The 24,181-nt window shown below is 45.4% G+C and overlaps 1 protein-coding gene across 1 annotated transcript in view; it reads left to right on the forward strand.

Annotated features, from left to right (window-relative positions):
• Positions 1–3,060: 3,060 nt before the first annotated feature.
• The window catches only part of HPSE (heparanase), a 40,466-nt gene continuing 19,345 nt past the window's right edge, over positions 3,061–24,181 (forward strand). The window contains exons 1-3 of the mRNA XM_065914080.1: positions 3,061–3,370; positions 16,550–16,695; positions 19,239–19,364. Of these exons, the coding sequence (XP_065770152.1) occupies positions 3,141–3,370; positions 16,550–16,695; positions 19,239–19,364 (502 nt within the window). The 5' untranslated portion in view covers positions 3,061–3,140. The remainder of the gene's footprint in view (positions 3,371–16,549; positions 16,696–19,238; positions 19,365–24,181) is intronic.

Consider the following 24,181-nt stretch of genomic DNA (forward strand, 5'->3'; position numbering starts at 1 on the left):
CATCCTCTGTCATCCCCTTATCTTCCCACTTTCAAACTTTCCCAGCATTAGGGTCTTTTCCAATGAGTCAGTTCTTCGCATCAGGTGGCCAAAATAATGGAGTTTCAGCTTCAGTATCTGTCCTTCCAATGAACATTCAGGACTGATCTCCTTTAGGATGGACTAGTTGGATCTCCTTGCAGTCCAAGGGACTCTCAAGAGTCTTCTCCAACACCACAGTTCAAAAGCATCAATTCTTCAGCGCTCAGCTTTCTTTATAGTCCAACTCTCACATCCATACATGACTACTGGAAAAACAATAGATGACTAGATGGACCTTTGTTGGCAAAGTAATGTCTTTGCTTTTTAATATGCTGTCTAGGTTGGTCATAACTTTCCTTCCAAGGAGTAAGCATCTTTTAATTTCATGGCTGTAGTCACCATCTGCAGTGATTTTGGAGCCCCAAAAAACAAAGTCTGCCACTGTTTCCACTGTTTCCCCATCTATTTGCCATGAAGTGATGGGACTGGAAGACATGATCTTAGTTTTCTGAATGTTGAGCTTTAAGCCAACTTTTTCACTCTCCTCTTTCACTTTCATCAAGAGGTTCTTTAGTTCTTTGTCACTTTCTGCCATCAGTGTGGTGTCATCTGCATATCTGAGGTTATTGATATTAATTCTGGCAATCTTGATTCCAGCTTGTGCTTCCTCCAGCCCAGCATTTCTCACGATGTACTCTGCATAAAAGTTCAATAAGCAGGCTGACAATATACAGCCTTGACGTACTCTTTTTCCTATTTGGAACCAGTTTGTTGCTCCATGTCCAGTTCTAACTGTTGCTTCCTGACCTGCATACGGGTTTCTCAAGAGACAGGTCAGGTGGTCTGGTATTCCCATCTCTTTCAGAATTTTCCACAGTTTATTGTGATCCACACACTCAAAGGCTTTGGCATAGTCAGTAAAGCAGAAATAGATGATTTCTGGAACTCTCTTGCTTTTTTGATGATCCATCGGATGCTGGCAATTTGATCTCTGGTTCCTCTGCCTTTTCTAAATCCCACTTTACATCTGGAAGTTCTTGGTTCATATACTGCTGGAGTCTAGCTGGAAGGATTTTGAGCATTACTTTGCTACCTGTGAGATGAGTGCAATTGTGCAGTAGTTTGAGCATTCTTTGGCATTGCCTTTCTTTGGGATTGGAATGAAAACTGACCTTTTTCTGAGTTTTCCAAATTTGCTAGCATATTGAGTGCAGCACTTTCACAGCATCATCTTTCAGGATTTGAAATAGCTCAACTGGAATTCCATCACCTCCACTAGCTTTGTTGTGGTGCTTCCTAAGGCCCACTTGACTTCACATTCCAGGATGTCTGGCTCTAGGTGAGTGATCACGCTATCATGATTATCTGGGTCATGAAGGTCTTTTTTGTACAGTTCTTCTGTGTATTCTTGCCACCTCTTCTTAATATTTTCTGCTTCTGTTAGGTCATACCATTTCTGTCATTTATTGAGCCCATTTTTGCATGAAATGTTCCCTTGATATCTCTAATTTTCTTGAAGAGATCTCTAGTCTTTCCCATTCTATTGTTTTCCTCTATCTGTTTGCCCTGATCATTGAGGAAGACTTTCTTATCTCTCCTTGCTATTCTTTGGAACTCTGCATTCAAATGGGAATATCTTTCCTTTTCTCCTTTGCTTTTCGCTTCTCTTCTTTTCCCAGCTATTTGTAAGGCCCCCTCAGACAGTCATTTTGCTTTTTTGCATTTCTTTTTCTTGGGGAAGGTCTTGCTCCCTGTCTTGTACAATGTCACAAAACTCGGTCCATAGTTCATCAGGTTCTCTATCAGATCGAGTCCCTTAAAATCTATTACTCACTTCCACTGTATAATCTTTAGAGATTTGATTTAGGTCATACCTGAATGGTCTAGTCGTTTTCCCTTTCTTCAATTTCAGTCTGAATTTGGCAATAAGGATTTCATGATCTGTGCCACAGTCAGTTCCAGGTCTTGTTTTTGCTGACTGTATAGAGCTTCTCCATCTTTGGCTGCAAAGAAAATAATCAATCTGATTTCGGTGTTGTATGGCTTTACGTCCTGAGTTTCAGATGCTGGCTCACCAAATAGGTCTATGCTCTGCTAAATACTGTTTTCATGAGAAATTGATAAGAAATGTTTGGAGTTTTGATCTCTTTCCAGGTGTAGGTTAGCTAATGCCAAGGTCAGATTTTTTTTCAGACAAAAGTAAGATGGCTGGGAAACAGCACTCCGGCCAGAGGACACACAGTTAATCAGATCCTGGCAAGCTCTAAGGGCTTCCCTCATAGCTCAGTTGGTAAAGAGTCCGCCCGCAATGCGGGAGACCTGGGTTCCATCCCTGGATCAGGAAGATTCCCTGGAGAAGGGAAAGGCTACCCACTCCAGTATTCTGGCCTGGAGAATTCCATGGACTGTATAGTCCATGGGGGCCGTAAAGAGTCGGACACGACTGAGCGACTTTCACTTTCAGTGGCTCAGTTGGTAAAGAATCCGCCTACAATTCAGGAGACCCCGGGTTGATCCCTGGGTCGGGAAAATCCCCTGGAGAAGGGAATGCGAACCCACAACACTTATTCTTGCCTGGAGAATCCCATGGACAGAGGACAGAGGTTCCTGGCGGGCCCCAGTCTATGGGGGTGGCAAAGACTGGGACACGGAGTGGCCGGCAAGTGTTCCAAAGCCAGAAGAGAGTGAAGCGATGTATGCTCACTGGAGGCTTGAGTTGAAGTCAGAAGACCCGGTGGGCGCCACCGGGAGGACCTGGAAGGAGGAACCGCTGGCTTTTTCGCTAGCTGACTTCATGCTTCAGGAAGCCAGGTCCGGGGTGCCCAGCGCTCCTCCCGGGAGCTGCCTCTCCGGGCTTCCCGGGCTCTTGGATCCGGGCCAAGTCCGCACCCTTCGAAGGGGCGAGGGTGATCTCGTAAGTGGACGGGACAAAGCCGCCGCGGGGGAAGCGTACCGGGAAGCGGGAGGGAGCCGGGAGGCGGGCGCGGTGGGAGGGGTGAGGGGAGGAGGGAGCCGGGGAGGACGGAGAAAGGACGCCGCGCCCGCGGCGGGAGGAAGTGCGCAAGGTCCCGGCGGTGGCTGCGCGCGGCCGGCGGGAGGGGCGGCCAGGTGAGCCGGGGATGCTCGCGCGCGGGAGGCCGGGGCTGCGGCCGCCGCTGCTGCTGCTGCTGCTCCTGGGGCCGCTGGGTCCCTGCTCCCCGGGCGCCCCAGCCTCCGGCGCGCCGGCCGACGACACCGCGGAGCTCGAGTTCTCCACCGAGCGGCCGCTGCACCTGGTGAGTCCCGCGTTCCTGTCCTTCACCATCGACGCCAACCTGGCCACGGACCCGCGCTTCCTCACCTTCCTGGGGTGAGTGCCGCCCTGCGCGTCCCTGGCCTCCTCGCTCCTGCCCTCCCGACGTCACTCCTCCCTTCACTCCGGGACCTTCTCACCATCTGTCTTTCTCTCCTTTCTCTCTCTCTCTCTCCCCAGTCCACCCCCGCGGCTGGGTCCCCCGAACCGCCCTTTCCCGCCTTCATTCATTCAGCAAGTGGTGCCTGAGCGCCAACTGACGGCTAGATATTAGGGGAGAAACTGAGAAAAGAAACTTTCCATCTGCCCCAGACACTCGCCGGCAGGAGGGGACCCGCCAAGCGCACCCGGAGGGCTTTGAGCGCTTGAATTCGCTGCCCACTAACTGTGCCAGGCTCCATTCTCTTACACGCTGGTAGGAAGGTTAAAGAAAGAAGGAGGAGGTGGAGAAGGCCATCAAGGAGAATAAGCTTACTTATTATCCTATAGTAAAACTTTTACTTTTTTTTAATGTTTACTTGGCTGCATAAGCACTCAGGAATTTTTGTTGCCGCGTGTGGGGTCCAGCTCCCAGACCAAGGATGGGACACCAGCCCCTTACATTGTGAGTGAGTGTGCCCCTTCCATTGTCTCAGCCACTGGATCACCAGGAAAGTCCCAATAAAACTTTTAAACGGTAGTTTTAGGTTCACAGCAAAGTCGTGCCCTAGGTACAGAAATTTCCCATAATACAGTCATTTAAAAATTTTTAATGTTATATCAGTAATACCTGGGAGATACAGTGATTTACAGAGCCTTAACGAAAAGCTGTCTCCAAGATGAGGCTGCAAAATGTGGCGTTGCTTTGTCAGCTGGAATTTTTTTCTCCTTTGAGGAAGACTGAGCCTGATGTAGGCAGGTTCCCTGGCCCCTGCCGGTGAGTGTAGGCTGATCCTGAGACAGAGCACTGCCAGACCCAGATCATCTAGGCCATTCATCTGGGTCAGGAGAGCCTCCAGAGAATGCCACACCTCTCACCCAACTCAAAACTACCAGGAGTCCTGCCATTACCAAACACCTACGGGCTGGCCTTCTGCTGTCATTGCTAATTCTAGTTATTTAGTATGCAAATAGGGCTCAGAGGTAAAGAATCTGCCTGCAATGCGGGAGACCTTGGTTGATCCCTGGGTCGGCAAGATCCCGTGGGAAGGGAATAGCTACCCACTCCAGTATTCTTGCCTGGGTAATACCATGGACAGAGGAGCCTGGAAGGCTACAATCCATGGGGTCGCAGAGTCAGACAGGACTGAGCGACTAAGCAGGAGCCGCAGCACTATGCAAATAAAAGCAGATAGCCTAATGGTCGCTCGGCTACACTGAGACCAGCCTTGATTCCCAACTCTGTCGAAACCCGTTGGCTTGGTTTTTACAGGCTGCTTGGCAACTCCAAGCTTTGATTTCTTCAACTTTACAGTGGAACTTCTAAAACCTTCTTGTAGGATTGTGATGAGCATTTGATGAGATAATAAATAAGTACTTAGCATAATGTTTGACAGTGCTCAAATTTTAATTGCTTCTTTTAATTGTTTTTTGTTTAATTTAATTGCTTTTTTGTCAATTGCTTCCTAGAAATTGGTGAGTATTTGCTAACCATTCATCAGTTCTCTGTGGATTTCTTTTGATGGTCATTAACCTCTATCTTTCCACCAAGAATTTCCTGGTGGGAAGGAGTTCCCACGTTGCACCCTTCCCCTTACCCATAGTGAGCTGATACTAGGCAGCCCCTGGTGCTGGTTGAGAGAAAGATTACTCTGGAGAAACACTGGGCTACAGGGCTCCATATGTGAGGACCCCAGGCCTAGAAGGGAAGTGAGGAGTGGGGATGGGAGGATGTGATAGGGGAAGAGAGAATGGGAGGTGCCTTACTGCAAACAGAAAGACTTAAGTAAATAACCATTTACTGAAATGTGAGAACTTAAGTCCTTTACTGCTACTGTGGCCAGCATATACCCTACCCCAACCCTCCCCAAAGAAGAGCATTTGAGGATCCCTTCCTGGGGAAACAAGTTCAAAAAAACCCTTGAAGTATGACTTTTGGGGTTCAGGTCTGATCACCCTGCAATCAAGCTAACCAACTCACAAGAAATACCCTCCCCACCACGCCCCCGGCCCAGTCCCAGTCCCAAACACACACACACAAATTCCATCCTGTGATTTAGTGAGTGGGATACCCTCTCCTCTTCTTAAATGCATCTCTTAATTTCTCATAGCACTCTTTCTTCCCCCACTGGTCTCCACCTTTTTGTCAAAGGCTGGAGGATAATGAAAACCAAAACAGTATAGAGTGCAATTAATAAAACTGTTTGCTTACAAAACAGAGAGTATTGTTCTTCACAAGGGCTCCAGGGCTGGCTCCCAGATGAGCTCCTGCTCGTCTTCCGTGTCTACTCCCAGAGGCATCTGCAGGAATATCCATGCAATTCTCATCTGAGACCTTAAAGACTCCAGCTCCAGGAGTCTTAAAGACTCCAGCTCCAGGAGGCATAAGCTCCCTCCCCTTCTCACCTAGGACAGAGCTTCTGAATTAGAACTTCTGGTGGGTCCATCTCCCCAGGATGGTTGGCACAGTGCCCTAAGTGACCTTGTCATCTCAGAAGACAAAATATTTAGCTTCCATCACAGAAGATGACCCAGGGCTTATCTGTCACAGGAGCAGAGAGTCACATGGACATCTTTGTATTTCATTTCCTCAAAAGTTAACTGCTTGGGTGAAGAACTGAGCAGATAAAAGCTGAAATACTAAGAAGGAAAGAATTATAAAAATAGCTGACACTCATTGAGCCGTCGTCACAGGCCAGCCCCCATTCTAAGCATCTCCTGGGTATTCGTTCATTTAGTCCTTGTTACAAAGCTCTAAGGTCAGGAGTGTTATTATTCCCATTTTTAAAATGAAGAGGTTGAATCTTAGGGAGATTTAACAGCTTGCCCATGGTCAGCCCGCTACGAGATGAAGGAGCAGAATTTGAAACCAGATGCTAACTGCACAGACAGGAGGACACAGAAAGAAAGTAAAGCAGTTTATATTTTTTTAAAGGCAGCCGAGGAGGGATGGGAGAAAAAGACTGTCTGGAAACAAACTGAGACGACTGATGGACGGAAGTGAGAATAGGAAACTCAAGGCCCATTCCTCGACGGTACTTCAAAAGAGACCTCAGCAAATTCAGTCAGATGGTTCTGGTTCCGGATTCCCATAACGGCAGACAGATTGTTTTAGGGTTTGTTTGTTTGTTTCTTTGTTTGTTTCCCACATTTGCAATTAAAGAACATGGAGTACCCAGCACTTCAATGCCAGTGAAAGAACAATCTAGAATCAGAAAGGAGCATCTTTTTAGTTTGCCTCTTCCCGGAGGAAACTCATAGACAACCCTGGCAAAAACTTCCTAAGCCTGAAGATCTGGTTCTCAAAGATGGGAGGGCAGAGACCAGCACAACGCAATAGAAATAGAATGTGGGCCTCATGCGCAAGCCTCGTTGTATAAAGTTTTCTAGTAGCCATACTTAAAAAAGGTAAAAAGAAACAGGAAGAACTAATTTTAATATTGTACTTTGCTTAATACAAAAGTATCCAAATTATTATCATTCAACATACAAATCAATGCAAAATATTAATGAAATATTTTACACTCATTTTTGAACCAAGTCTTCAAAGAAGTCTGGTGTGTATTTTATATTCACAGCACGTCTCTGTTCAGACTAGCCACATTTCAAGGGTTACCGTGTGTGGTTACCATCTTGGCAGCGTAGCCACATTTCAATCAAGACACATATCAAGCACAGTTCACTAATTCAAGATAAAAATTAGAGTGCTGAGCCAGTGGTAGAAATCGGGAATGCTACAGAGAAAAAACAGTGGCGCTACACAGTGACTATGCAGTAAAAATGCAGCAGTGTTTGCTTTTCAGAAGGATTTAAACTTTGGTTCCAGTGGTTAAGACTCCGAGCTCCCAATGCAAGGGGCCCAGGTTCCATCACTGATCAGGGAACTAGTTCCCACATGCTTCGTAGCATGACCAAAAAAAAGAAAAATGGTTTGCTTATTTTATTTCAGCAAAGTGCATCCCTTTTTGCCAATTTGACAAATACTTATTATTTGTAACTTTCAGTAATCAGATTCCTTTGTCTTCATTGACAAAGTTGCTTTTCATCTTGGGAAAAGCACTTATCAGCCGTGCCAAATGCGTGTTTGGATAACTGATGTTTGCTTCCCTCGTGGCTCAGACAGTAAAGAATCTGCTACAATGCAAGAATACAGGTTAGATCCCTGGGTTGGGAAGATCCCCTGGAGAAGGGAATGGCAATCCACTCTATTATTCTTGCCTGGAAAATTCCATGGACAGAGGAGCCTGGGGGGTTCCAGTCCATGGAGTCGCCAAGAGTCGGGCATGACCAAGCGACTAACACTTCACCCTGTGTTCCTGTTGCTGAAAGAAAGAACCACAGCCAACAAGACAACTGAGGACAATCACAAGCCATAGGCTCATATGTTTTGATCCCTGAGACTACCCCCTGGTTGAACAGGCTCACGGTTCCCTTCCCTCCCAAACCATTCACTGTGCAGCCTGGAGCCCTGCAAAATGGTAGCCTGGAACCATGCAAAATGGTGACCCTGCTGCATCTTCCTTGGAGAACATTCCTGCTTGTTCTTTGCCTTAGCTCAAACTGAGCTCTTCTCTGAAGACCCAAGTGGAGAAATAGATGCCACTCCTCCTCTGAAGTAGCCTCTCGAGTAGAAGGTGTTCCTTGTCCAACACTGCAGCCATTACCCAGGGCAGCTTCTAGATCATTGCCCACTGACTTGAACTCCAGATTGCTGTGGTTCAAATCCCCAGTGGTTTGTTAGCTTGAGCAGATGACCTAGCCTCATTTTGTTCAGGTTCCTTGTCTGTAAAATGAGAGTAATAAAGACAGCTATCTCTTTGGGTTGTTTGGGGATGAAGTGAAATAATCTATGCAAAGTGTCTAAAACATCCAGCTTGGATAATTGCTGCCCGCTGGAGAGGACTGTCCTGATCCGTGTGAGGTTCACTGTCTCCACGTCTGGCTCTCCTCATCGGCTCCTTGCCACTGCATCTACTCCCTTCTTGCTTACTCCTCCTTATTGATGACCAGTACTGATCTCAGTTTCCTCTGCACTCCCACGCCCCACCACCTTCCTAGGTGACTTCAAGTCCACTTGAATACTGTCTTTCAGTTTCTTCACATCCGCATTTTCTGATAATCTTCACTCAGTGTGTTATTGGAACCAGCTTCCACTGGCTTGTGAAATGTGTTCATTTCTTCCCAACTCCACACCCAGTGACATTAGTACCATTATCCTGAAATCAGCCCTGAAGGGAATATTTACATCATGGCAATTGTTAAATGCAAAAAAAAAGAAAAAAACCAAAAAAACAGGGCAGTTTCCTAGCACACACCACTTCATTTCAGCCACCTGATGCCATGCCTGTGGCTGGACTCTTTCCATCACTAAGAACCTTTCAACATCTGAACTCTTAAAACTTCTATTCTTGGACTATACTCCTCACTCTGTTAGGTTTTTTTGAGTCTGTGGATCCCAGTACAGCCATTTTTTAAGTACCTCTACTGAATAGCCTCTTTCTTTTTCTATTCCTTCCATATCTGATTTAGGCCTCTTGGCTTACTCCATGAGTCATTCTCATGATAACACCCCTCCTGTCTCATTTTTCTTCTTGCTAAAACCCAAACCTAGCTTAGTCTAGCTATATTTTCCCTCTTGGGATTCTACAAGGTGGCCATAAAGCCTGGAAATGGAAAACATTACCTAATCATGAATAGTCATGTGTATTAATAAACCAGTTTTAGGTATTTGCCTCTGCTTCCCATCTCAATAGATACCCTGTATAGCTGGGCTGTTACACTCTTAGGGGCAAAGGGGAATCTCCCAGCCACATGGATTGATGCTGCACTGGAAATTCCTGGCCTCCAGATTTAATTGCTCTTTTTTTTTTTTTTTTTTTTTTAGCTGTGAAACTGTATTGATGACCTTTTATTTTTATTTATTTATTTATTTTTTAATCTGGTGGAGCCAATGTCATCCCAAGTGTCCTTTTTTTTTTAATTAATTAATTTATTTTTTTAATTTTTCAGTGGGTTTTGTCATACATTGATATGAATCAGCCATAGAGTTACACGTATTCCCCATCCCAGTCCCCCATCCCACCTCCCTCTCCACCCGATTCCTCTGGGTCTTCCCAGCCCACCTAATTGCTCTTTTTTAAAAACAATTTTAAGTAAGTGGATGAGGTGTTGTTATAATTTAATTTATTTATTTATGGCTGAGCTGGGTCTTCCTTGCTGCATGGATTTTTCTCTAGTTGTGGTGTGAAGGCTTTTCGTTGTGGTGGTTTCTCTTGTTGCAGAGAACGGGCTCTAGGGCACACGTGCTTCAGTTGTTGTAGCTCCCAGGCTCTAGAGCACAGGCTCAATAGCTGTGGCTTAGTTGCTCTGTGGCGTGTGAAATCTTTCCCAGTTAGGAATCGAACAGGGGTCTCCCGCATTGGCAGGTGGATTCTTTACCACTGAACCAACCAGGGAAGCCCCCAGACTAACTTGGTCTTTGATGCTACTCCTTCATGCTCCTTTTCCTGCCTCTCTCCCTCTCCAGTTCCTTCAAATCTCTGATCCCACCTCCAACTCATCACTCTTAGCCTGTGACCAAATTTCTCATTCCCGAAGAAAATGAAGTCACTAGACTAGAACTTGGGCTTCCCTGATGGCTCAGTGGGTAAAGAGTCCGCCTGCAATGCAGGAGGCCCCCCGGTTCAATTCCTGGGTCGGGAAGATCTGCTGGAGAAGGGATAGGCTAGCCACTCCAATATTCTTGAGCTTCCCTTGTGGCTCAGCTGGTAAAGAATCTGCCCGCAATGCGAGAGATCTGGGTTCAATTCCTGGGTAGACTACCCACTGCAGTATTCTGGCCTGGAGAATTCCATGGACTGTATAGTCCATGGGGGTCACAAAGAATCGGACACAACTGAGCGATTTTCACTTTCAGACAGGAACTTCTTTTTCTTCCTGCCATCGAACCTACAGGTATAGCGTGGGTGTGTCTAGCTTTCTTCCTTTCTCTCTTCTCAGGCCAGTTCTAGCTCTGCTGTTGCTCCTGTCCACTCCTGCCTCCCCAAGGACTTTGCTCAAGCACTCACCTCTCCTCTCGCCTGTATCTTTTACCTCTCCTTTATTACTGGATCCTTCTTAGCACAGAAACATCAAGTCTTTCCCCTCTCAGGCACCTCTGCAGGCACTGCTGTCTTTCTCCTCTGTTTGTAGCCTTTCTAACTGCTCATGCTTTCCGTGTTCCACCCGCATGATGTCATCATCATGTCAAAAAATCTCTCTCCAACATCATCGGTGATCTTACTTTTTCAAGCATTTTTTTTAAATTGTGGTAAAAGTCATATAAATCATCCTATTTTAACCATGTGGAGGAGGAAATGGCAAACCACTCCAGTATCCTCGCCTGGAGAATCCCATGGACAGAGGAGCCTGGTGGGCTACAGTCCATGGCGTCACAAAGAGTCGGACACGATTGAACAACTAACACACACATTTTAACCATGGGGCTTCCCTGGTGGCTCAGAAGTAAAGAATCTGCTTGCCAATGCAGGAGACGCAGGTTTGATCCCTGGGTTGGGAAGATCCCCTGGAGAAGGGAATGGCAGTCCACTCCAGTATTCTTGCCTGGGAAATCCCATGGACAGAGGAGCCTTCAGGGCTACAGTCCATGGGGTTGCAAAAGAGTCAGACACAACTTATCGACTAAACAACAAAAATTTTAACCATGTTTAACTGCACAGTTCAGTGGCGCTAAGTACATTAATGTGGTCGTGCAGCTCTCCCCATCATCCATCTCCTGAATTTTCCACCTTCCTACACTGAAACTCTGTCCCTATTAAACACTAACTCCCCATCCACCCCATCCCCTTGGCCCCTGGCATCTACCAGTGTACTTTCTATGATTTTTACTATTCTAGGTACTTTGCCTAAGTGGATTCAAACAGTATTTGTCTGCACCTAATGTATACTGGAATGCATTTTTAAGTTTCACTTAATGTAAGATCCATGGAATCTATACAGTCCATGGAATTATCCAGGCCAGAATACTGGAGTGGGTAGCCATTCCCTTCTTCATGGGATCTTCCCAACCCAGGGATCAAACCCAGGTCTCCCGCATTGCAGGCGGATTCTTCACCACCTAAGCTACCAGGGAAGCCCAATATATGATCAGTGACCTTCATTTATTGAGAAATCCAATAAAAACCTTTCAATCCTTGTCTTACTTGCCTCTATTGTGGGTTGAATGTCTGCATGGCCCGCTACGGTTCCTATGTTGAAGTCCTCATTCCTGATACCTCAGTCTGTGACCTTATTTGGAAAAAATGTCATTGCAGACACAATTGGGCTTCTCAGCTGGTGCAGTGATAAAGAACCCGCCTGCCAGTGCAGGAGACACGGGTTGGATCCCTGGGTCAGGAAGATCCCCTGGAGCAGGAAATGGCTACCCACTCCAGTATTCTTGCCTGGAGAATCGCATGGACAGAGGAACCTGGTAGGGTCACAAAGGGTCAGACACAACTGAAGCAATTAAGCATGCCCACACACAGACATAATTAGTTAAGAATTGGTCATACTGGAATGGAGTGGGCCCCTATTCAATATGACTGATGACCTTATAAACGGGGAATTTGGCAACAGACACGCACAGAGAACACCATGTGTACTTGGAGCTGTTCTGCTCTGAGAAGCTTCCAGAAGCCGGGAGAAAGGCCTGCAGTAGATCCTCCCCCAGCACCTGCAGAGCGAGCGTGGCCTTGCCAACATCTTGATTTCAGGCTTCTTGCCTCCAGAGCTATAAGATGACACAGGTCCGTTGTTCAAGACACCCAGTTTGTGGTGTCTTGCGACTACAGCCCTAGCAAACCAAGTCAGTCTCCCAGAAGCACTCGGCAAGAGTGACGACTGAAATACATTCTCACCCCTTCAGATCAGTGTCTCTGCCGTGGCTGGGGGTTCATCCCACCACTCTAAGGTTCTTCACCACCTCTTCCTCTGGTTTGTCTCAATGGTGCTGTTCCCCGGGCTTCTGACCTAGGCCTTCTCCTTCTTTTTTATTATATTTTTAAAATTTATTTGGCTGTTCTGGGCCTTAGTTGCAGCATGCAAACTCTTCAGGATCAAACCTGGGCACCCTGCATTGGGAGCACTGGACCACTTAGCATTGGGAGCATCGGGAGCACTCAGCCACTGGACCACCAGGGAAATCCCAAGGCCTTCTTTTTTCACTTCACATACTCTCCTGAGTGGTTTCACCTCATCACTTGAATTACTGTTCAGACAGTGGTGTGTCAAGCAATGTTTCACAGCTGGCTCTCTGAGAGGAGAGGAGACTGATTTATGTTTTTTTCTGATTTCTGTAGTCTAAACACCCCTGCCATGGCTGATTTCAAACTGCCAACAGTTAAACACTGGTTCTTAAAACATAACAGTTGGCTCTCACGAGCTGGTACCAGCCTGTGCAGGCTCCCACACACCTCTGCTTTTGTGTCAGAGATAAGCAACTTATTTTTACACATACAGTAAAATAAAAATACCTGCAGACATTTCTTTCCACTAACGAATTGTTCCAGAAACACAACACCCACCACAGCTTTCGTGTGTTCTTCGGTTATTTCCATGTCATTGTGGTGGTGGTGGTGAATTATTTTCCTCCTTTCTTTTTTCCGTGTGTGACAGAAATACTGTACCTTTGTCCAGTTTTGTTTTTAGGACAAGCTCACAGGTGTTTTAAATCTGGCTTTTGTCAGAGAGCATCAATATTTTTTCTCAAAACAAGAAAAGATTCCATTGCAAAGGAGACAAACAAAAAGGTCCTTGATACAATACTCTGAAACATGTGATTTTGTTTACTTGGCAGAAGCCACAGCATTGGGTTTTAATTCCGTTCAGGATACGGTCTATGTCTGACCCCTCATGCCCTGTTGTCAGGCTGGACTCGATTGTTCATGCACTTGGGCATGCTTGCTGAGTCGCTTTAGTCGTGTCCGACTCATTGTGACCCTATGGACTGTAGCCCACTAGGCTCCTCAGTCCATGGGATTCCCCAGGCAAGAATATGAACCTTTATTAAGCACCGGCTGTGTGCTAGGTACTTGTCTAGGTGCTTACCTGGACTCTGAGGAGATTCTGATGAGCCACCGAGTCCCTCCTTTCACAGAGCTTAGCTCGAGGTGGGGGTGGGGACAGATAGTAAACCAAGGAAACGCAATAGAAGCTAATCTCAGAGACTGCTGGATGCTCAGAAGAAAGCAAAGGCAGAGTAATGTGGTCAAGAGTAACTTGCGCCACCCCTTCCAGGAGCCAGGCTCTGGTGCTCCGACTTCAGAGGCAGGCTGTACGGGGACCCCCGCCTTGAGATCCCACAGCTCCTGCCTGCACGCGTGTCCCCTGCCTTTCCCAGACAGCACCATTTCAATTGCTCTCCCATCTCAATTGCTTGCAGACATCAGCCCCACAAATCTAAGAGAACTTCCTCTGTCACCACACACAACCAAAATTGAAATCAAGGACCAGTATCAGTGCCTGGTCAAAAAGCAGTGGAACGGGGCCAGCCTGAAGTGACTCCGCAGAAGTTCCTTATATCAGGTTTAGGGCCGCAACTCTGCCTGTGGGCTAGGGGTTCACTAGTTCACATCAGTGGTTCACATTAGTGGAACCACACTAGCCAAAGCACCTAGGCTGAGCACCGAGGAACTGATGCCTTTGGTGCTGGAGAAGACTCTTGAGAGTCCCTTGGACAGCAAGGAGATCCAACCAGTCCATCCTAAAGGAAATCAGTCCTGAATATTCATTGGAAGAACTGATGCTGAAGCTGAAGCTCCAAGACTTTGGCCACCTGATGCGAAGAGCCGACTCATTAGAAAAGACCCTGATGCTGGGAAAGATTGAGGGCAGGAGGAGAAGGGGACGACAGAGGATGGATGGTTGGATGGCATCACTGACTCAATGGACCTGAGTTTGAGCAAACTCCAGGAGATAGTGAAGGACAAGGGAGCCTGGTATGCTGCACTCCATGACATTGCAAAGAGTCGGGCATGACTGAGTGACTGAACAATAACTAAAGGGTAACCACACTAGTGGTTCACACTGAGCATTCACTGACCTTTAGACTGAGGACTCACCTCCCCTTTATGTGTCTTCTGAGCTCCAGACACACATGGCCAAGGGCCTGATGGAAATGGTTTTTGGTGCACCACTGGTATCTTGCAACACTGAGTCCCATGCCTGCCTTCATCCCTGTCTCCAGTCTAACGCCTATTTATTTTTCATCTCATCAAATGATATTACCATCTTCCAAGATGCTTCCCAGGAGTAATCTTGGATCCTTCTCCAACATTCCGTTAAATACTCAAGCTAGTATTTCTAGGTTTCCCAGGTAGCTAGCTCAGTGTTAAAGAATCTGCCTGCCAATGCAGGAGGTACAGTTTCAATTCCTGGGTGGGGAAGATCCCCCAGAGGAGGAAGTGGCAACCTATTCCAGTATTCTAGCTGGGAAAATTCCATGGACAGAGGAGCCTGGCGGACTACCATCTGTGGGGTCGCAGAGTCAGACACAACTAAGCATGCATGCCCACTAATATTTCTATCTCCACTTGTGTCTTGAATTTATCCACCTCTCTTCATCCCTACTTTTGTTGCCTGACCTCAGCCCATCACTTTCTTTTGATATTAACACGACCACAGTCTTGGTCCTTCTATTCAGTGATTTACATGGCAGCCTGGGATTCTTTTCTAAAACAAAAGTCTGGTGCATTGCTTTAAATCCTCCCATGGCCACCATCTTATAAACCAGAACTCCTGGACATAGCAGCTCACCGGCCGTCTATGATATGGTCCTGCCTGCCTCTCCAGTCTTTCCTCTCCCAGAACCTCCCTGCCCCCATTCTCTAGGCTCAAGCCACACCTTGAACATCTTAAAAGAACTTGAAGTATTTTTGAGGGTCCCTGAACCTATGGTGAGTCCCAGCACAAGGAGATGAAGTGCAAAGTGAGATTTATTCAGGGATGTTATCACTGTGGAACAGACTGAAATCCCCAACAGCACCAGAGAACTCTGGGAACGGTGGCATCTGCCAGAAAATCCTCAGAACCTCTTGAAAACAAATGGGAATGTTAGCTCGGACCAAGTAAGGATTCAGAAGAAAGTCATTTCCACTTTGCTACGAATCCAAATAAAACTAAACCGCAGGAAGGGGGAACAGGATGTCAAGAAATATTGGCATTTAGATAGTTCTCTGGTATGATTTTCCAACTTGAAACAAACCCACACATAAACTAATTAAATGGGCCATTTTGAGAACACACAGCACCAATCCCATGTGTTTTAAGAGCTTTCCAGAGAGCATGGTGGCCAGGATCCCATATGTGAGGCTTCAGAAATACATGGCAGCTTGTTCCTGTTACCTGCATCTTCTGTTTTCTTAGTTTTGTTCACTTAAGTATTCATGACATCTTCATCTTTCTGAGAGAATGGATTATAAATCACTTGAATTCAGTTCTATAACATTCTGTACCATTCTGAGCACCTAACAGGAGTGTTTTTGGCTTGATTACATATGCATTTAGAATTTCTTGAATTGGAAGTGTTCTTGGTGGATAGGAATTAGAATCTTACACCATTCTAAGTCATTTGACTTAAATTGAAAAGGATGATTTTCCTTGGGGTGGAGATGGATGTTGGTGAGGGAGAGGAGAAGGACTCATAAGTCTTCATGAACTTCTCTGGGAACATAGATTTTTGACGACAATATATTTTTCAAAGAGACACAGAGTCATCTTTCCTGTAGTTTCCACTCTCTTGTGTCTTTTCCTCCATCAGTCACAGAAGATTATGAATTCTCTGAAAGCACTAAACACTATCCTGCTAGTCAGGCTGAAATATAAGTTCTTGGCTGAGTCAGATGCCTCCCAGTTGCCTTCAGATGCCTTAAGAGCAGCCCTGCAATTAGGAAGATTCCAATTGAGACGATGTCCCTATTTGAGTGATATGACTTCTGTCTCCAGCGCCCTTACAGTTAGATGTTAGAAATTGGGCCCACCAAGAGAGAAGGGAGTCAATGTGTAGACGTCATTGTCTTGGGGGGAAAAATAATTTTAATTTCTTGCTTGTCTTCATAACAGTTCTTCAAAGCTTCGTACCTTGGCCAGAGGTTTGTCTCCTGCATACCTAAGATTTGGTGGCACCAAGGCAGACTTTCTCATTTTTGACCCCAAGAAGGAACCAGCCTTTGAAGAGAGAAGTTACTGGCTGTCTCAAGTCAACCAGGGTGAAACTTTTTAAAGATTACCCATTTATTTGAATTCACTTGAGTCGGTCATGAGCATTCTCAGCGAACTGTTTGTCCCATCACCAATTGATAAGAGATGAAGGGCTCCCAGTGGAACTGTGGGGATGCCTACACAAAAGGAGGAAGCGGCGGGCAGGTTTCCTCCTCTTGATGTTCTCAGGAATGTGAGACGTGGGGGGCATGGGGAAGGTGCTGAACACGGCTTTAAGAGAGTTAGTGTTACTCGCTCAGTTTTGTTCGACTCTTTGCGACCCTATTGACTGTAGCCCTCCAGGGGATCTTCCTGACACAGGGATCGAACCCGGTCTCCAGCATTGCAGGAGAGTTCTTTACCGTCTGAACCACCAGGGAAGCCCTTAAGAGAGTTAATTGTGCTGTAAACAGAACAAAGATCATAACTAAAGGGCAGAGCTGCCTAGAGCAACCTGTGGGGAGAAATGCACCAAAACAGAGAGTCCCTGCTAGTGTCCCTGCTAAAGAGACAGCGCTGATTGAAACTCATTTATTCCGGAAAATGTGGATGAAAGGTGTAATAAGGGGATGTGGAGATACGCTCTTCGTCTAAGAATGGATTTTAAGGCTTGGTTTGTTGGGCAGTGGTTCTCAGATTTTATTGACTATACACGGTCACCCAGGGGGAGTTTGAATATTTGAATTCCTGGACACCAGCCTTAGATTACAAGTTGAGCAAGCTCCTGCTTGTGATTCTAAATATTAGGAGTCTGTGGGCTTCATCTGAGAAACACGCTAAGGCACCATGAGGATTTGCCCTGTGTCTTTCGTAAGTGCTATACAGACATCAAATGGAAGTTAAATTAGTATCATAACAATTATTGAAAATACCATATACATCTGAATTACAATAATGTATTATGTATATATTAATGAACAATATTTTGCTATTTTAAATATTACATTTTTTTGTGATTAGGAAGTGTTTAGAACAGTTAATCAGTAACTGGGCCAAAGTTATTAGAATAGTAATTAGGAAAAAAATGAACAAAAGCAGGAGGGTTTTCCTAGAATAACATGTCAAAATATATTTAGACCTGGCCCTTTCTCCCCAGTCAGTCATATGCGTTTGGAAGTTCTCATAAGTTTACATAGGAGTCTGTCCATCATTCATCAGTTTTCTTCATCCTGGTGGGCAGAGAGGATCACTGGGATTATCCAAGTGCTTCTGAAACATCCTTTATGAGGGACTTCCCTGGTGGCTCAGGCTGTAAAGAATCTGCCGGCAATGCAGGAGACCCAGGTTCGATCCCTGGGTCAGGAAGATCCCCTGGAGAAGGGAATGGCAACCCACTCCAGTAGTTTTCATTCTGCCTGCCCTCTGATGGATGAGGATTAGAGGCTTGTGGAAACCTCTTGATGGGAAGGACTGACTGTGGGGGAAACTGGGTCTTGCTCAGATGGGCAGGGAATGCTACTCAGTAAATCTTGAATCCAATTTTCTGCCAATGGGTGGGGCTGTGTTCCCTCCCTGTAGTTCGGCCTGAGGCCAAACTGTGGTAGGGATAAAGATTGAACGGAGGAGGAGAAGGGGACAACAGAGGGCGAGATGGTTGGATGGCATCACTGACTCAATGGACATGAGTTTGAGCAAGCTCCGGGAGATGGTGAAGGACAGGGAAGCCTGGCATGCTGCAGTCCATGGGGTCTCTAAGAGTCGGACACTACTTAGTGACTGAACAGCCCACTGGAGTATTCTTGCCTGGAGAGTCCCTTGGACCGAGGAGCCTGGTGGGCTACAGTCCATGGGGTCACAGTGTCGGACCCGACTGAGCAACCAACACTTTCTGGAACATCGTTTTTACAAACACAGGATGGATGAGGCACCAGCTGTCAGGAAGCCAGAATGTGAAGCTTCTGAGAAAGGAAGTCACGGGGGGTCAGCCAGTCCTGGCAGCTTGAGCCTGGCAGCCCTGCTGCCTCATGATAAAGAAGTATGACAAGTACCATCCTGCCGGACAGGATGGGGTGGATTTGTCCAAGTACACACGCTGTGGTCTCGGGCGCTCTGATGATACCAGATATGAAGGAATACAAGTCAGCATCCCCTGTCCTACCATTTTGGCAAGAGGAAATTGCCGCAAAGCAGATACAGTCCATGCAAAGCAAACTGCTGTGTATTTTGAAAATGAACCTTAAGAGAACTGAACAATGTTTTGTCTTCCAGGGGGTTCTCTAAGTAATTTCAAGTTTCCGAGGAGCCTCCTGAATTGCTAAATAACTTGAAGTTATGTGCAGTGTATCTGTGACCAGTATATGTGTGGTGTTTCTTAGGAAACATGCCCTTTGGCTGTTTGTTGTTGTTTTTGTGTGTGTGTGTGTGTGGTGATTGATCAAGCAGCAAATTTGACATATGTAACAGAATACATCTTTGTCTGATCTTAGACCCCCAAACCAGAAACTAAGCTATCCTGCTTTAGTTCACATATATAGCTAGGTAAATAAGTGTATGGGATGTCAACCTTATCATTGTAAAAGTAGATTCTCTGAACTTTTCCTTCCATTTGCAGATATTTGCAAATCCGGATCCATCCCTTCTGAGGTGGAGAAGAAGCTACGGTTGGAATGGCCCTTCCAGGAGCAACTGCTGCTCAGAGAACAGTATCAGAAAAAGTTCAAAAACAGTACCTACTCAAGTAAGAAATGAAAGGTACCCTGCTGGTGTCCCAGCCCCCGAAATATTTGGATGGGCTTGAACTTGGACTGAAATTTCAGAAGCCCTGTGGTAGTCATGGAAAGCTGCATAATCCTCAAATGTCAGCAAGAGTTAGTGGACAATCTTGGACAAGTTTCTGTTTTCTTTATCTGACTTTGCCTACTAGCCATTCATTCTGTTTTATCCATAGTATCAATAGTATATCTATATCAATCCCAGTCTCCCAATTCATCCCACCGCATCCCCAGCTTTCCCCTCTTGCTCTCCATACATTTGTTCTCTACATCTGTATCTCTATTTCTGCTTTGCAAATGAGATCATCTATACCATTTTTCTGGGCTTCCCAGGTGGTGCTAGTGATAAAGAACCTGCCTACCAATGCAGGAGACATAAGAGACTCAGGTTCAATCCCTGGGTCGGGAAGATCCCCTGGAGGAGAGTATGGCAACCCACTCCAGTGTTCTTGCCTGGAGAATCCCAGGGGCAGAGGATCCTGGTGGGCTATAGTCCATAGGGTCGCAAAGAGTTGGTCACAACTGAAGCAATTTAGCATGCATGCACACACGCATATCATTTTCCTGAGTAGATAACTAATGGGAACCTACTGTATAGCTCTGGGAACTCGGCTCAGTGCTCTGGAGTGACCTAAAGGGGAAGGAAATTCAAGAAAGGGAGTGTATGGTTATGTGTAGCTGATTCACTTTGCTGTAGAGCAGAAAGGAACAGAGCATTGTAAAGCAGTAACAATTTATAAAAAGAATCATTCATTCACGAGCTGATAATGACCTTAACTGCTCTGAAGAACTAGGAAGTCAAGGAAGACATGAATACTTTCCTTGAGAAAAAGTAAAATACAAAAAAGTGTGAAGAGTGAAATGTGAAATCATTCACACCTCATTGTCCATTCTGTTTCCCCTCCCAGAAGCAGCCCCTGTGATGAACTGTGTATCACTGGCAGGGCAGCTTTCTCATTTTCTTTCCTGCATGGCTTTGAAAACACAGGACTAGCTCAACTAGCCAGGAATTCATTTCCATTCATGGACACAGTTTTCCAGTGTTTAAATAGGATGATGTTGTCACACATGTGTGTGTGGGTGTGCTCTGTGCTCGGTTGTGTCTGACTCTTTGCAACCACGTGGACTGTAGCCCACCAGGCTCCGCCATCCGTGGAAGTCTCCAGGTAAGAATACTGGAGCAGGTTGTCATTCCTAAACCAGGGCATCTTCCCAACCCAGGAATCAAACACGTATCTCTTGCATCTCCTACACTGGCAGGCAGATTCTTTACCACTCCAACACCTGATGTTGTTACGCAGATCTCTAAAACAAACAAGCAATCCTTATCTAACTGTAAAATATATTTTTATCTGAAAATTGATGCTTTATTAAGGGATGATGTTGCCCCAGATCTCAGTTAAGAAAATGTCCTGCGTAGATACTCTACAACTATCTTCTTTTGACTTCTGAGAAATAAATGATCTTGAAGTTAAATTGGGCTAGTCAACATTTCTAAGAGTATATTTTTGACACTAAATTATTTCTTTGTAAGATTTTACTATAAACTATCTGGATTCCAGTGTATCCAATGAATTTTTTAAAATATTTTTTATGTATAAGGTACAGGTGGAAAGTAACATGTAAGAAACCAGAAAATAGGTTATATGCTAATAGAAAATGTAGTCCTCTAAGTTATCTTTTGCATTTTGAAGCAGAGGGCTGTGGGGGAAATACTCTAATCCTTTACTAACATGATCTATGGGACTTCCCTGGCAGTCCAGTAGTTAAGATTCTGCACTTCCAGTGGGGGGAGTATTCGTTTGATCCCTGGTTGGGAAAGTAAGATCCACATGCCACGTGGTGTGGCCAAAAAATAAAACATATTTTTTTAAAAAAGATTAAAAAAAATAATATGATCCATGGTTGAACAAAATCTGGCATGATAGGGCCTTCTCAGACCCCATTAAAGGAATGACAGAAGTCCAAGAGGCCTGCAGCAGTAGGTCTCATTTGTAATAAATCATCATATAGGCCTGCTAAAAAATGCCATGCTATTAGGCATATAGAGTTGCAATTTTTTTCTTGGTCACCTTAAACATATGCCAGTTTACCTTAAATTTTTCTTTAAAAATGTTTGCCACCTCACATGATCTTTTTAGAACCAAGATGGTAGGTTTACAACATCTTTTCCCTGCCCCCTGGAACTTGGACCTTCCTAGTTTCTATACCAGGGGAAAGCCCTTCTTTCACTAACTGTGTTGCTGGGTTAGTATAATCCCAACCACCCTGTTGGCAATGCTGCAATGTATGACAAATACTATACAGAGTTAATTGTGTTTGGAAATATTTTGACTTCTGATTTAAAAATTTCTATTTTAATCTGCATGTCTTAGAAACATACAGATAGAAATCTAATGTGTTTGGTCTGGGCAGCAACTCATTGTAGGGATTAGTATCTAAGAAGCTCATAGATGTTGCTACACTTGTTTCTGCATCTGTGGCCAAGGCTGATAATGTCTGAATACCTGAGAGTGGCATCATATGATGGAAGAGGTAGCAAAAGTCTGTTGCGTTCTTTGCTTAGTTAATGGCCTGCCCCTTTGAAACAGGTGTCCTAGGAGCTCTAGGTAAGTTTTCTAATTACAGAACACATCGGATGCTGTGTTTCACTTAAGTAGAGGATGACAACAACATTTGTCATGAGAATATAAATTCACATTGTAAACCTGTCTGGGCAGGAAAAGGAAGCAGTGTTACAGGTGTAATTTTGGGTGTGACTGCAGAAAGGAGGATTCCTTTATTAAAATAATCATCTTTAATGAGCTAATTGTTTTCTCTCTTTCTTCTCCACCTTCCTTCCTCATTGTCCCACTCCCAGACTGGATGCTGGACACAGTGACATAAATGGAAATGGCACAATAGTCAGTGCCTATGCTTAATGGTTCATTTAGATTATCTTGGTCCCAGGGAGTTTTCCACCCTCTCAGACAGTGAGAGATAAGAGACTGGATAACAACTGGGAATTGGATAATTAACTATGAGTTTTCTTATTCTTATTTTGAGGAGGGAATAGGTTGTGTGAGTTTTATTTTATTTTTAAAATTAATTTTTATTGAAATGTAGTTGCTTTGCAGCGTATCAGTTTCCACCGTACAGCAACATGAATCAGCTGTGCGTATACACCTGTCCCTTCTGTTTTGGATTTCCTTCCCACGTAGGTCACCATAGAGCACTGAGTCGAGTTCCCTGAGCTATAGAGTATGTTCTCATTGGTCATCTATGTTATACAAAGTATCAATAGTGTCTATATGTCAATTTCAATCTCCCAATTCACCCCATCCCTCACAAGCCACCCAACCACCCCCCAACTTGGTAGGTGTTTTTAAATTTATTTATTTTTAGCTGCACCGTGTCTTTGTCACTCTACCAGGGCTTTCTCTAGTTGCAGTGCGAGGACCTCTCATTGCAGAGGTTTCCCTTGTTGGGGAGCACATGCTCTAGGGTACCAGGGCTTCAGACTTGGGGTGCAGGGGCTCGGTCATCTAGGCTCACAGGCTCTGGAGCACAGACTCAATAGTTATGGCACGTGGGCTTCGTTGCTCCTCGGCATGTGGGATCTTGCCTGACCAGGGATCAAACCTGTGTCTCCTGCATTGGCAGGCAGATTCTTAACCAATGGACCACCAGCGAAGTCCTGCAGTTTTATTTGTCAGGAGTGGATTTGAACTCTGTAAGATACAGCCCTTATCCTAGGAGATGTTACTGCTATAGAATGTGAAGCTACTTAAAGTGTATTTGGAAAAATGAGGAGATAGAGGAAGAGTAAGGTATGAACTGAATAAATACTCGGAAATGTAAACATTCTAGGTTTCTTGACAATGCTGTAACTTTTGTTTTGGTTCTAGGCAATAACAGGGCTTTACATCTATAAGAGTTTTCTATGGTTTACAAAGCGTTTTCCCATGTGCTATTTCAACTTGGTTCTGTGAGGTAGATGGATGATGGTACTAGTTCCAGGTCTGTAGATCAGTACCTGAGGCTTATGCAGGTTGAAGGGTCATCGCTGATCATTCAGTCTTTAAGTGGGAGGGTAAGGCCCAAACTCAGGTATGTGATTCTTGATTGAGGACACATTCTCAACTTGATTTGCTATAGATGTGTAAAATATAGCTGTGACTGTGACAGTTAGAGGGCCTTTATAACAGGCTCTAGTAATAACGGCTACTGCTGCTGCTAAGCCGCTTCAGTCGTGTCCGACTCTGTGCAACCCACCAGGCTGCCCACCAGGCTCCCCCGTCCCTGGGATTCTCCAGGCAAGAACACTGGAGTGGGTTGCCATTTCCTTCTCCAATGAATGAAAGTGAAAAGTGAAAGTGAAGTCACTCAGTCATGTCTGACTCTTCGCGACCCCATGGACTGCAGCCCACCAGGCTCCTCCGTCCATGGGATTTCCCAGGCAAGAGTACTGGAGTGGGGTGCCATTGCCTTCTCCAAGTAATAAGGCACTGTCACCAAATAGCTCAGTGATACCGGGCAAAGCTCTTTATTTCTTTGGGCGTCAGTCTCCTTATAGAAAAATGAGGATGGGCACCAACTCATTGTAGGAATAAGTCTCTAAGAAGCTCATAGATGTTGCCACACTTGGGGAGGACTCCATAAAGGCCATAAAGGACTCCATAAAGGCCCACGCTGTCCTCCGGTCTAGCTCTAAGATCCCAGGAAGAAGCTGCAAGACTCAGAGAGCTTTTCAGCCCCCATGTCTGTAAGTCCTTGATGACAGGCAGCAGTTTTGTGGAAGTGG

This window comes from Muntiacus reevesi, chromosome 22 (genome assembly GCF_963930625.1).
Source record: "Muntiacus reevesi chromosome 22, mMunRee1.1, whole genome shotgun sequence".
Classification (NCBI taxonomy): domain Eukaryota; kingdom Metazoa; phylum Chordata; class Mammalia; order Artiodactyla; family Cervidae; genus Muntiacus; species Muntiacus reevesi.